This window comes from Vespula vulgaris, chromosome 1, assembly GCF_905475345.1.
Source record: "Vespula vulgaris chromosome 1, iyVesVulg1.1, whole genome shotgun sequence".
Lineage (NCBI taxonomy): Eukaryota > Metazoa > Arthropoda > Insecta > Hymenoptera > Vespidae > Vespula > Vespula vulgaris.
Window position 1 is genome coordinate 5,641,575 of NC_066586.1, and position 12,393 is coordinate 5,653,967.

At 25.3% G+C, this 12,393-nt stretch overlaps 2 protein-coding genes across 9 annotated transcripts in view; both read right to left on the reverse strand.

Annotated features, from left to right (window-relative positions):
• LOC127070045 (potassium voltage-gated channel subfamily H member 8) overlaps positions 1-6,931 on the reverse strand; it is an 83,199-nt gene extending 76,268 nt beyond the window's left edge. For 2 of the 8 annotated variants that reach the window (XM_051007918.1, XM_051007848.1), the window contains exon 1: positions 3,491-3,697. Coding sequence is in view for 2 of the 8 variants with exons in the window: in XM_051007934.1 (XP_050863891.1) it covers positions 3,491-3,531; positions 3,757-3,758 (43 nt within the window). In the remaining 6 variants the exon portion in view is untranslated. Of the gene's footprint in view, positions 1-3,370; positions 3,698-3,756; positions 4,117-5,765; positions 5,928-6,004 lie in introns of those variants that run through there. The other 6 variants (XM_051007935.1, XM_051007934.1, XM_051007889.1 and 3 more) reach the window with 6 other exon arrangements.
• Positions 6,932-9,220: 2,289 nt separating this feature from the next.
• Positions 9,221-12,296, reverse strand: LOC127068407 (transmembrane protein 208). The gene is made up of 5 exons (XM_051004545.1): positions 12,136-12,296; positions 11,831-11,983; positions 11,615-11,751; positions 11,434-11,518; positions 9,221-11,329 (listed from the first exon to the last, which is right to left on the reverse strand). The coding sequence occupies exons 1-5, from the start codon at positions 12,139-12,141 to the stop codon at positions 11,195-11,197; spliced, it is 516 nt and encodes a 171-aa protein (XP_050860502.1). The 5' UTR covers positions 12,142-12,296; the 3' UTR covers positions 9,221-11,194.
• Positions 12,297-12,393: the final 97 nt, after the last annotated feature.

The window sequence follows — 12,393 nt, forward strand, 5'->3', positions numbered from 1 at the left end:
AATAAGCGCAAAGTAAGCGTAAAATAAGCGCAAAGTAAGTGCAAGGTAACCGCAGAATACATGGTATAAGATTAGTGCAGAATAATGGATGCAAGGAATGCACATAACAAAAGAGATGCTGAATAATCGTATTTTTGAGTACTACCGAAAAAAAGAAATGAACGTAACCAAGATAGTTTCTTTCTCTGCTTCATCTATAACGCGATGAAATCGACAAGCTAAGAGCATGTCGAATCCTTTCGAATCTTCTGCGTCGCGATGAATAATATTTAAAAGGAAATAAAGGATTTAGATTTCAAACTTCCATCCTATAATAGTCGCTCTATGACCATCTTTTTTTACTATCTACTCTATTCTCTACATACGATACTAATTGTAACAAATCAACTACCTTCTTTTTCTTCTAAAAATATCAGATTATTTCATACAATACATCATGAATATAATGAATTTGTTAAAGAAAAATTAAAAATTCTATTTGAAAAAATAAAAATTATTTCGTTTCAACAGAAAAGAATTATTTGTATGTGAAAATTTAAGTGTAATTATAGTAATTGCAGGATTACTTATACAAAAAAAAAAATGAAAGAAAATTATTTTATCTGAAAATATTGATTGTTATTTGTCTATATATACTGTAATACCGATCGAGTAGTTCTTGGCATTATCATATATACCTAATTTTTTCATAAAAATTAATAATAATAGCTTGTATACATACATACATACATACATACATACATACATACATACATACATACATACATACATACATACATACACACCCACCCACCCACCCACCCACCCACCCACACACACAAAATAAAGATTAAGATTGCAAAATCATAAATATATACATTGTTATATTTTTTATTGATTATTATATTCTAAATAAATTATTAGATAACTTATCAACGAAGCTTGCTATTATTATTAGAAAATTACATGTCGATAAAAAAGTCTTATCGACAAAAATGGATTATCAAATAAGTATCGACTGCAATATTAAGCGGCTCTGTATCGATAAATATTTTAAAATATAAATTTGTTATTTAAAATATAAATAATATAGAATATATTATTTAGAAACGTAATATATCGTATTATAATTGTTTATTTAAATATAAATATTAACTCGGGAATAAGAAACGTACAACAATCACTACTATATGCATGGTCTATATACTTTATATAAAAATTTTATATTTTATTAAACATTATTTGGTAGTGAAAATGTATAATATGAAAATACCATCTTATTATTTAAAACACAACATAAATAATGTAATCAAATTTTATGTAATGAACCAGCAATCTGTAGACATAAGAAATTTATAACGTTATTAATTTCTGTCAATAAAATATATACTAAAATAACGATTATTTTATGCATACACGCATAACTCATACGCGAAAATAACAACCAACGAAAAATGGAATCGAATCTTACTAATATAGACAATACTTTTTACAACAGTAATCAAATCTATGTAGATTAATTAAAAATTTCTTCAATATTTCAAACGAATAAAAATATAATTGCAACAACTCCTCTCTTGCAATTTATTTTCTATAATTCCTAAATGCAAGTTACTGTAGAATACGGACATTTAACGAACGTCATTATAATTTTCTAATTAAAAATCTAAGACAAGATTCTATCTTATTTTAAGAAAAAGAAAATGCAATTACTTGACTTTATAAAAGCAATACAATGACCCGACTTTTATGAACCTTGATCTTCTCTTTAATAATCTTTATTTAATTATTTTTTGTTCATTTAAAAAAAATAATTTGTAAAAAAATTCATATAAAATATATAATTTACTTAATCGCTTTTTGTGGATAATCAATGGACTTGAAGAATCCATCAACCGTGCATACTTACACAAACAAATTTAGTTACAAACTAAAATTAATTCCTTGCACTTAGAAAATGAAAAAAGTTTCGATAAAAAATGAAGATAACGAGAATTGTAATATTCCCATTTTAAGTACGCAGATAGATATATTATCTATCACTAGTTAAAAAATATATATTATAAATACATTCTAAGAATCACGAAGTTCGAGTGTTAATATACTTATAACTAAGTATCTAACAAGTTTAAAACTCTTTAGCAAAGTTCAAAAGATGTGAAGTGTATCTAATGTTCTCATTAAACAGAAAGTTTTTCGAGCTGTTTGATACTGATATATCAAGTGATACAAAGAAGCTACAAAAAAAATGAGAAAAAAAAAGAAAGAAAAAAGAGCATATACTGAAAGATTCTTTACTAAAACTTTACAAATCCCCAAAGACGAGATTTTCCATTCCTTAGTATGAATGCGTTTTATCCGATCCGTACTTATTTACTTAAAATAACGATCCCTCGGAAAAGGTATATTACATATATATCTAACCCTATATTTATAAATAACAAAACATACACATCAACACATCACCTGCAAAAGCCTTCCCTAGGTAGTATGCCTCGAGGCAGCTCTGACATCTTGACTCAAACGCATATTATTCTAGTATATATACTGTTTTGCTATAATTGACTGTTAAAGCTGATAATTAGTGCATATGTGACTAAAGCAAAAATAGTAATATATACTAGTAATATACGAGTAAATAATATACGAGTAAATCCTAATTTTCCACAAAAATATCCTCTCTATTATACAAAATTATATTAATATAATAATGTATTATATATATAAAATATTTGTTTATTTTAAATTTATATAGATATATTATATAATTAATTTTATATAGAAATATATATATATATATGTATAGAATATTTATTTATTTTCAATTTATCGCGAAACGATGTATAATGCACCATCTAAAACGCACACACAAGTAGAACGTATTATTTACATCGTCCAATCACGAGCATAATGACGACCTCCAAGGACTTAAAAAACTAATTGTTTCTCATTTATACGAGTAACACCTGGGTTACACGTATAGATGAGAACGTAGAAAACATAAGGAGAGAAACGGGAATTAATATAATTAATGTTGAAACTTCTGAACTAAAAAATGATTAATTTATAAACTAGGTTTAAACTGGTCTATAACTCTACGAGTTTTTCTTTTCAGCGATAATTCTTATACAAAAGAATCATGATGATGATTATCAAATATAAGTCGTCTTATAACCCATTTATAATGCTACATTAACATATTAAAAAAATTTTAATAAAATATATATACGTATAAAAGAGAGAAAAAAATGCTAATTAATGATATCGTTTATCAAACGATTCGACCCGGTAAAACAAGAAGACCCTAAAATATAAGATGATAAAAAATTTACAATAAAAGGAAAAATTATATATATTTTATGACGGAAATCTTAATCAAGGTCTTACTCACACTCACTTTTGCTCGTTTTGGACGAAAAATATTTATCAATACAACCAGTTACTCGTGCCGATATAGACCTTTCATTCTCGGCATGATAGGTACCAGAGGAACTTTAAATTTTTCACTTACTATTTAAGAAGTTCTGCGATGGCTCCAAAACACTCGTCCTCCTCGTAGTAGGTCGAATGATGTCGTAAAGTTGGTTGAAATTATTGTTGAATCGATGAATCGTTAAATCGATGAATTTGTAATACAAAAAAGAACAAAAAAAAATTAATTATATGTTGCATATCGAACCAATATATTTGTGAATGAATGAAAATGATTTAAAAAAATATATATGATTTAAACGATGAATGCGAGAAGTTACGATTGGAAGAAAGAAAAATACTTACATGTAATTGTATCCAGACGAAGCTTTACAATCGTTGGTAAAGATGAAGAGGATGAATTTTTAAAATCACACTTTCGACCATTACAATATTTATCGCAACGTAATCCTCTTCTCCCGAATAGGCCGAAAGTGTGTTAATGATTCTAACAACGCGACGAACATATGATTTTAACAAGAATATGATATAAATTCTTGTTTTCTTATTGATTAACGCGACCGAAAAATTCTAATCGACGAACAACACTGACTTTGATTCACGATTTTATTTTATTTTTAAAGCAACTTATACGGTTGTCAATCAATTAAACTATTTCACGCACTGACTCTAAGATCGCATTGCACGCGATCAACAACTGAAGATCTGTTAAATAAAAATGATTAAACACAAGTTATAACGTTTACTTCTGTAATCTATATCATATTATTTTAAAAATCATGTTCGTCAAATCGCATGATCTCAAATTGTAAACTTGTATAACACATCTATTGCATACTTTAATAACAAAAAGAAAAAAAAATATTAAAAACATGTAAGACTTGTAAGCTATATTAAAGTAAAAAAAAGGAAAGCAAATGATTAAAAATAGATATGATAGCAATAGATATATATTTACAGAAGTATACTAATTGCATGGGTACCTATAAATCAAAATAGATAAGCATTAAAATAAAATTAGATAAGATATAGTAACATTGAAATTATGATATTTATGATATTAATTAAACGAGTAAACGTATCTTAAAATTTCATTCTAATTTAACATTCTTTAAATTCAATATAAAACATTTGAAAAAATTTTCTAATACCAAACGTCAGCCATTAGCCCGGTAGTACGTACGTTGTATGATATAAAACAAATAAACGTACGCAATACTGGTTTCCAGATCTCATCACATGGAGGTTGCTGCGTATGGAGATCCATTCTTGAATTTATTAAGAAAAATAGAAAACCTTATAGAATAAAAATTTTAAGTATAATACAACATTACATATAAATTGACAATAAAATTTCAATAAAACAAATCAAATCATATAATAAAATAAGATCATTTATTAAAATTAATATCTAATTTTTATTAATTGTAATTCAATTAAAATTGTTTGAAGATAAATGTATATAAAGAGCAGCAGAAAGTATAGTATGTAATAATGACTACCAAACGTGTAGAAGTTCATATATTAATTGAACATGATGAATAATAATCTAAATAACTTCAAGAATATTATTAATATAGAATAAGATTAAATGTATATATATACATAAATATATGTATACATAATCAGTATGTATACATATATAATGTGTATATGTAATCTGCATATTCATTATGCAGTTTGATATCATCAATATCTAGCTTCATATATATTAATTGAAATAAAATTAATTAAAGAGAAACTTATTCATTTATACTGTATACGAAGAACAATAGAAGAAAGTACATGACAACTATTGAATATCTCGAAGTTGATTAGTTGAATACGATGCATAAGAATCAGGCAGAATTCAAGAATATTATTAATAGAGAATACACCTATAATATATGTTTATGGTACTAATATTCAATATGCAATTTATTAGTATTAATATGTAGCTTTCTATATATTAGTTGAAATCTAATTAAAATATCTTAAATAAATTTATTTATATACATTGTATATAAAGAATAGCAGAAGAAAATATATTAAAATTGGTATCGAATATGTCAAAGTCGAGAAAAAATTTAAATACGATGAGCAAAATCTAGACAAGATGCAATTTAACAAAGAATATTATTAATATGGAATAAAATTAAGTGTAATTATGTATGTAAATGTATGTATACATATCATATGTGTTAAATGCAATATGTAAATGTGATTTGCGTTCAATATATAAATGTTCATTCAATATATAAATGTTTATATATATTGAAATCTAATAGAATATAAAATAGGAATAATAAACCATAAAATACTAAATCGAGCTTATAAAATATTTATATATACTATAAATGAGAAGCTAAACTAACCTGAGAAAGAAAGATCAACGAAGAAAAAGCAGGTTTGAACACGCTGGAAAGCTGCTTATACGAACGAGAACTGCGTAGCGATACTCAGAAGAAAGGAAAAATCCTAGCATGGTCGATCGTCCTCTGCATTGTTTATACGTACTTTTCCTAGTAATTCATATTCTACGAATAATATTGTATAGAATAGAATAATAATATGTACAGCACAATAGACTACATTCACATATATGTACACACACATGTATACTTAACAAAATACGATCGCCCACGACTGCCTTTTGTTTTCTGTTATTCGCCCAACACTGGAAATTTATTGACAAGGAATGTCTTTGCAATTGTTTCGGCCAACTCGGGGGAACTTTCAAGATATTATCTTTATTTTAATGCTATCTTCCTCTCTCTATTAAGAATCTAAATGTATGTATTTAAAAAGAAATAGACTTATGTATGTTATGTGTGTAGAACTGTTGCGTAGCATATCGCAGTTTTCTTAACTTGTAGGCTTCTCTAAAAGCTGAAAAATATTAAATTGATATTAATGAGTAAGAAATTAATTGCGTACGTATGTATGCATATGTGTATAAACATATCGATATGCGTATGTTCCAAAAGAGAAATATTTGTATGATATTATGAATGTGTAATATATGATATGTATATGTATATGTATATGTATGTTATATGTATGTGTATGTGAATGTTACGTATGATGTATCTGTATGTGTATGTGATGTGTATGTGTATGTTACGTATGATGTATCTGTATGTGTATGTGTATGTGTATGTGTATGTGTATGTGTATGTGTATGTGTATGTGTATGTGTATGTGTATATTACGTATGATGTATCTGTATGTATATGTATACTTCCGCATATATGAAAACCGTATATAAGACGAAATATAATCGAAAACCACAAATTAATGAAAAATTATTAATTAGAACACCATTAATAAATAAGAAAAGCATGAATATGAAAAAAATATAAGCAGAAAATTTGAAAAGAAAATACTTCCAAGGGACGCTGAGATGCCGATTTTATTTTCGCAGATATCTTTCAAACGAGACGATGTTATGACTTGCGAACATTCACATATAGAAATCGCATTTCCGGCAATCGATTGATATATAAAATAAGGGTGTACGTTAGAAAAAATAGTATAATTAGTAAATAGTAAAAGTAGTATAATTACCTGTAATTAACGAGACGATGAAGCTTCGACACAACAGATTCCAGAAAATAATTCAAAATGGCTGAGTCTCTAGCCTGCGCAAGAACGCATGCGCGATATGGCCTCCTGTTCAATGGTTCCCTACAAAAGTTATAATTTTTCGATCTATTATACGAAAAAATCCATACATTAACAATATGATATATGAACTTGAAAACTATCTAAATGAACACTTTGTTGATCGAAACAATGAAAATTAATCGTTATAATGCGATACCTATAAAAATAAAGCTTCAAAACATAAAAATAAATTGTAAGGAAAATATCCATATTCGAATTTTCACGCCAATATTTTTTATTCTCAACTTTGTCACGGCTTGTTGACAATATCGATTGGAAATCATTTATTTGAAAATCGATGAAAAATGATCTACGTTACAAAATACATGCTAATTACTTATAATTAACGTGACGACGAAGTTTCGTATATCTCTAGCAGTTGATTGGTTGATGAAAAACTTCTTTTGAAAATTTTTTATTTTTACTCGTGTGAAAATTATTTTAAAAAATTACTTATTTGTAGTAGTGATTTTTACAAAAAGAAATAATATTTTCCAAAAATTTGAAAAGATAATGTTGTGTAAAAAAACTTTTATCTTTCAAATGGGCCTTTAATCTTTAAAATCGGACAAAAGTTTTTGCAAACGCATAGAGAACTCCCTTAAAGTTAAAATTTCGACGTTACGTAAGACATCACCAAGCATCTTCCTTATAATTGGATAAGTTTTAATCAAAATTATATCTATCGCTAAGGCAGTCATATGAAGTCAGGCAAGTATCATACCGCGTCACATAAATGTATAATAATAAAATTATTTATATTTAAGCTGATTATTTATCATCCTAAATGAATTTCCCTTAATTCGCTTTCTCGCAACCAAAAACGGTAGATTCAATCAAACACTTTAGACTCGTTTTCAAGATTAAATTGGTAAATATATAAAAATTGTTCTTTTAATATTATAGAATAATGATATATATATATATATATATATATATATATATATATATATATATATAAGAATGATACAAGTAATAGAAGTTCATAAAAACTAATTAAGAAAAACATTGTTAACATTTACCATAAATCAATGTAGTCAATATATATATATATATATATATATATATATATATATATGATTTATATATATGAATTATATATATATGATTAAACTAATCGACCATCATATTGTCACAGAAATCATGATTTGTTAACAGGAATACATGATAGTGAAAACGCAGGAACAGTGACTTCACAATTGATACGTTAGATGGCACTGATTGACACGTCCATAATTAGATGGCGACATTTGTATTATCCAAAGCGACCTCCATAATTGTCATGTGTTTCTATTACTAAAACTTAATATTCGTCAAAATATTTGACCAATAATCAACATATATATATATATATATATCGCTCCGCAATTTCTTTCTATATTATTTACCGATGAAGCTTCATTTATGCAGCAAGGAATATTTAATTTCCATAATAGTCACGCGTGGAGTGATAAAAATTCATATACTGAAATATTTCAATAAACATTGAGTTTTAGTAATAGAAACAGAACAGCTATAGAATATCTCTACTATATTGATAGGTTGATTGAATGTTTAGAAAATTTGTTATTGAATTATTTAATTCTTATTTAATTATTAAACATTTTTTTAAATAAATTTTTGTTTTTTATCATTCTGGAGGAATCAATGAATATTTTGAATTTTTAAATATTAAATTTTTATATATTAATAAATGATATTAATTATAAAATCATTGAATTCCGTCTAATGAATTCTTATCTAAATGCAATCTATTTTCTATTTCATAAATTTTATTAATCTACCAGAATTCTTAATGTTATAAAAAATATAGTAATATTAGTATGATTAAAAAAGAAGAATAATTATTAATAGACAGTATAAATTTGTATAGAATTCACTATTGATTTCATTTACAATTATAATTAATAAAAGATATCAATTAATACAAATTATTTTCAGTTCAATTTTTTTACAATATAATAGAAATATGAAACTATATGAAGCATAATAAATATACAAGAAATGTTAAATATCTCATAGAAGTACTTAATCTTTATATTATCAATAATATTATTCCTTACTTTTAATTTAATAATAATAAAAAGAAAATGTATAACATAAAAACGTAATTTCAAAAAATACGATCCTAAATTTATAAAATTTATAAATAAATCTAATGGTAACAAATTTTAATATCATTACTGCATGAGGACTAATTTAAATGTTTTAATAATACAATTATAGAAAATGTTTCTAATAATCCATAACATTACATATCATAAAAATGTAATATTTTTGAATTTAAATAAATATTTAATAATATTATTAAATAAATAATAAATACTTCTATTTAGTATATATATAAAGTAAAAAGTAATAACAAATTTCTATTATCTATTAATGCATCTTAGATAGAAAGTATAATTTTAATGTGAAATATAATTAGGTGTGAATATCAAAGTAGAAGAGAATTGTTACTGCTCGATAATATAAATAATAACGAAGACGAACTTTTAAGCGATTTTGATAAGGTAACAATAATCAGTTTACGATTAGATACCGAGCAAACAATATCACAATCGTCCAAGCTTAAGCTTATCCATTTAAATTATTTATTTCGATTGTTTTATATTTATTAAAATTATTAATCTCACACACACATACACACGCATACATATATATTATGGTTGTTCTCTGATTTATTAATAATTAATAATTGTACTAAAATAATTTACAATAATCGAAATCACGTAATTGTTTAAATAAAAGCATATTTGTTTAAATATCGTATAATTATTAACATAAGAGGTAATCATAAAAATATTTATAATTTAAAATTGCATTAAATGCGAATTTAAACTTGGGATTGATATTGGCCGATGATATAAACAATAATGAAAATCTAGATTTCTGAACAGTTTTAACAGCTGACAAGTCAGTCTACCATTGAATTTCAAAGAACCAACATCGCAATTTTTTTAGTCCATGTTCATACATTTGAGTAAACAATTCTTTAGATTATTTTACTTTCACATGAGGCATATATATATACCATTCATAAATTATTTATAATTATAAAGCTTATATAATTGTTTAAACAATAGCGCGTTTGTTTAAACATTACAAAATATCTAATTAAGTAATATTAATAATATTGAATCACAATGGCAAATTTTCTGCACTTATGTACTATGGAAATAACATAGATTTTAATTATGTTTGCATATTTTATTCAATAATATTCTTCCTTCCCCTTTAAATAAACTATCCCCTTTTCTTGCACTTTGTATAAGCAGTATAAAAAGAATGGTTTGTGGAATACATTATTTGATATATTAGCATAACTGTAATATTATATGCACTGTGTAGCACGATTATTTACATAAGAGATATCAAAATGACACCAAAAAATGTATAAATTTGATAAAAACAGTGCAATAAATATAAACAAATTATTCAGTAGTTATGTTAGATCTTAGTCTGATTGGACTTGGAATAGAAATCTTGTTTAAATTGTTTTTTTTTTTTTACACTATTGATAATAATTTTATATCAGGTGAATTTTCTAATTTGCCATTTTTATCAATAAATGTTTATACAAGAGCAATCTGAAAAAGCTGACAACAATTTCAAAGTTTGCAACTTCATAAATTATTGACATATTTTAATTATCTTCTTTTTTTATTATTTAATGACGCAAATAGAAAATCGTATTTTACGAAGGTCATTTTAAATATGTGTTGCAAGATATAGTTTTCTATTAACATCATTAATTAAAGAAAAATAATTGAAATTTGTTGGTAATTCATGAAGCTATAAATTCTACAATTATCGCCACTTATTTTGAATCAGCCTGTATAAATCTTACAGCAAAGAATTCTAATTATAGTTTCGTGGCAGTTTCATAAAGCTAACACTCCAAATGGAGATCCCTTTGTAAAGAAATTTGTTTTAGTTTATAACAATTTATTCCTTATGAATGATATAAATCTGTTTATCAAGTCATTTCATTTACTTGATCAAAGCAAAATGCAAATGGAATAACTCGATTATCTTCATTAGAAAGTCTTATGTTCAATAGTAATAAAATGAATCACATTTTATATTAATGTAAATTCTATAACTTTTCAGCTTTACTTAGTACCATACTAAGACCTCAATGTCTTCTCGCCATTTTCTTTTCTAGCTTTCGTTGTTTTTTCTCATTAACCTCTGGCTCTTCTTGAGGCAAAGTGAAAAACCATGGAGACAATATTTGTTTCCAAATCATCCAACCTCCTCTTAAAGGTACCTACACAATTTAAAAATAACCTTGTCTTTGTTTCTTTTTGCTTTATAAAGTAAATCAAAATAATATTTCACATAATATTAATTATCAAATGGAATGATACATACCAGAAGCCATAAGAGCCAAAAATAATTTGATATAAGTGAAAGTATTTGTACTCCTGAAGTTAATATAATCAAGTCTTTAACATGCCTATAATGATAAAGATATTAAAGATTATATTAATATCCAGAACAATTAATGATTGTAATCATAAAAAAAAAACAAAATCTCTTAAAAATAACTTACTCTCCAATACCACCTTCTATATTAAGATCTACCCCAGAATCTAAAAGCTGCCCAGATTCTAAATAAGTAGCACGTGCCATGTATGCCATAAATTGATAACTTGCAACATATACAATTGCAGAAAAGATCGTTAATGTCTGCAATTATATTGACGATTATAATATAATGTTTAAAATATATATCATGAAATAAAATAAAATTTACTATTATACTTACTATTATTAAAGTTGTAAATTCAAAGAAAGCTAACATGAAGATAAAATATGTTCCTAATGCTCCAAATATCATATTTCTATAAAAGTTTAAAGTGGAAACATTTTCTTCTACTATCTGTTTGATACCTTTCGTTGCCACTTTAGATTTTTTTGTCTAAATAAAATAAACAAATCTGTATAAGTATAAATAGCATTCTACAAAGTATAATACATATACCCAATAAATAAATATTTTCTATATAAACGGAAATAAATATGAGAAATAAAAATGAGGAAAAATGAGTGTCACAATATTATTATATTTACCGCCATTTTAATTCTTTGTAAATTACACTTTCTGTAAGGTAATGCCTACATGGATATGAATACGTATGACAATTACAACGCTTCTCGCACAAGGCTAACCTCATTCGTATTTTGCAGTGATAATCCATGACACATCAGATTAAAATAAAATATAGAAGAAGGAATACTGTATTATGTGACATTGACTATTACTAGTGGCGCCGCCATCGCGAAGTATCGCTTTCTAATGTAGGATAAAAATTAAGATGGCTCTACGAG

Coding starts and splice junctions, on each gene's coding strand:
- LOC127068407 (XM_051004545.1), bottom strand. Junction 11,752..11,830: donor AATTTACAACTTTAATAATA/GTAAGTATAATA, acceptor ATATAATTGCAG/ACATTAACGATCTTTTCTGC. Junction 11,330..11,433: donor TTTGGCTCTTATGGCTTCTG/GTATGTATCATT, acceptor TAAATTGTGTAG/GTACCTTTAAGAGGAGGTTG.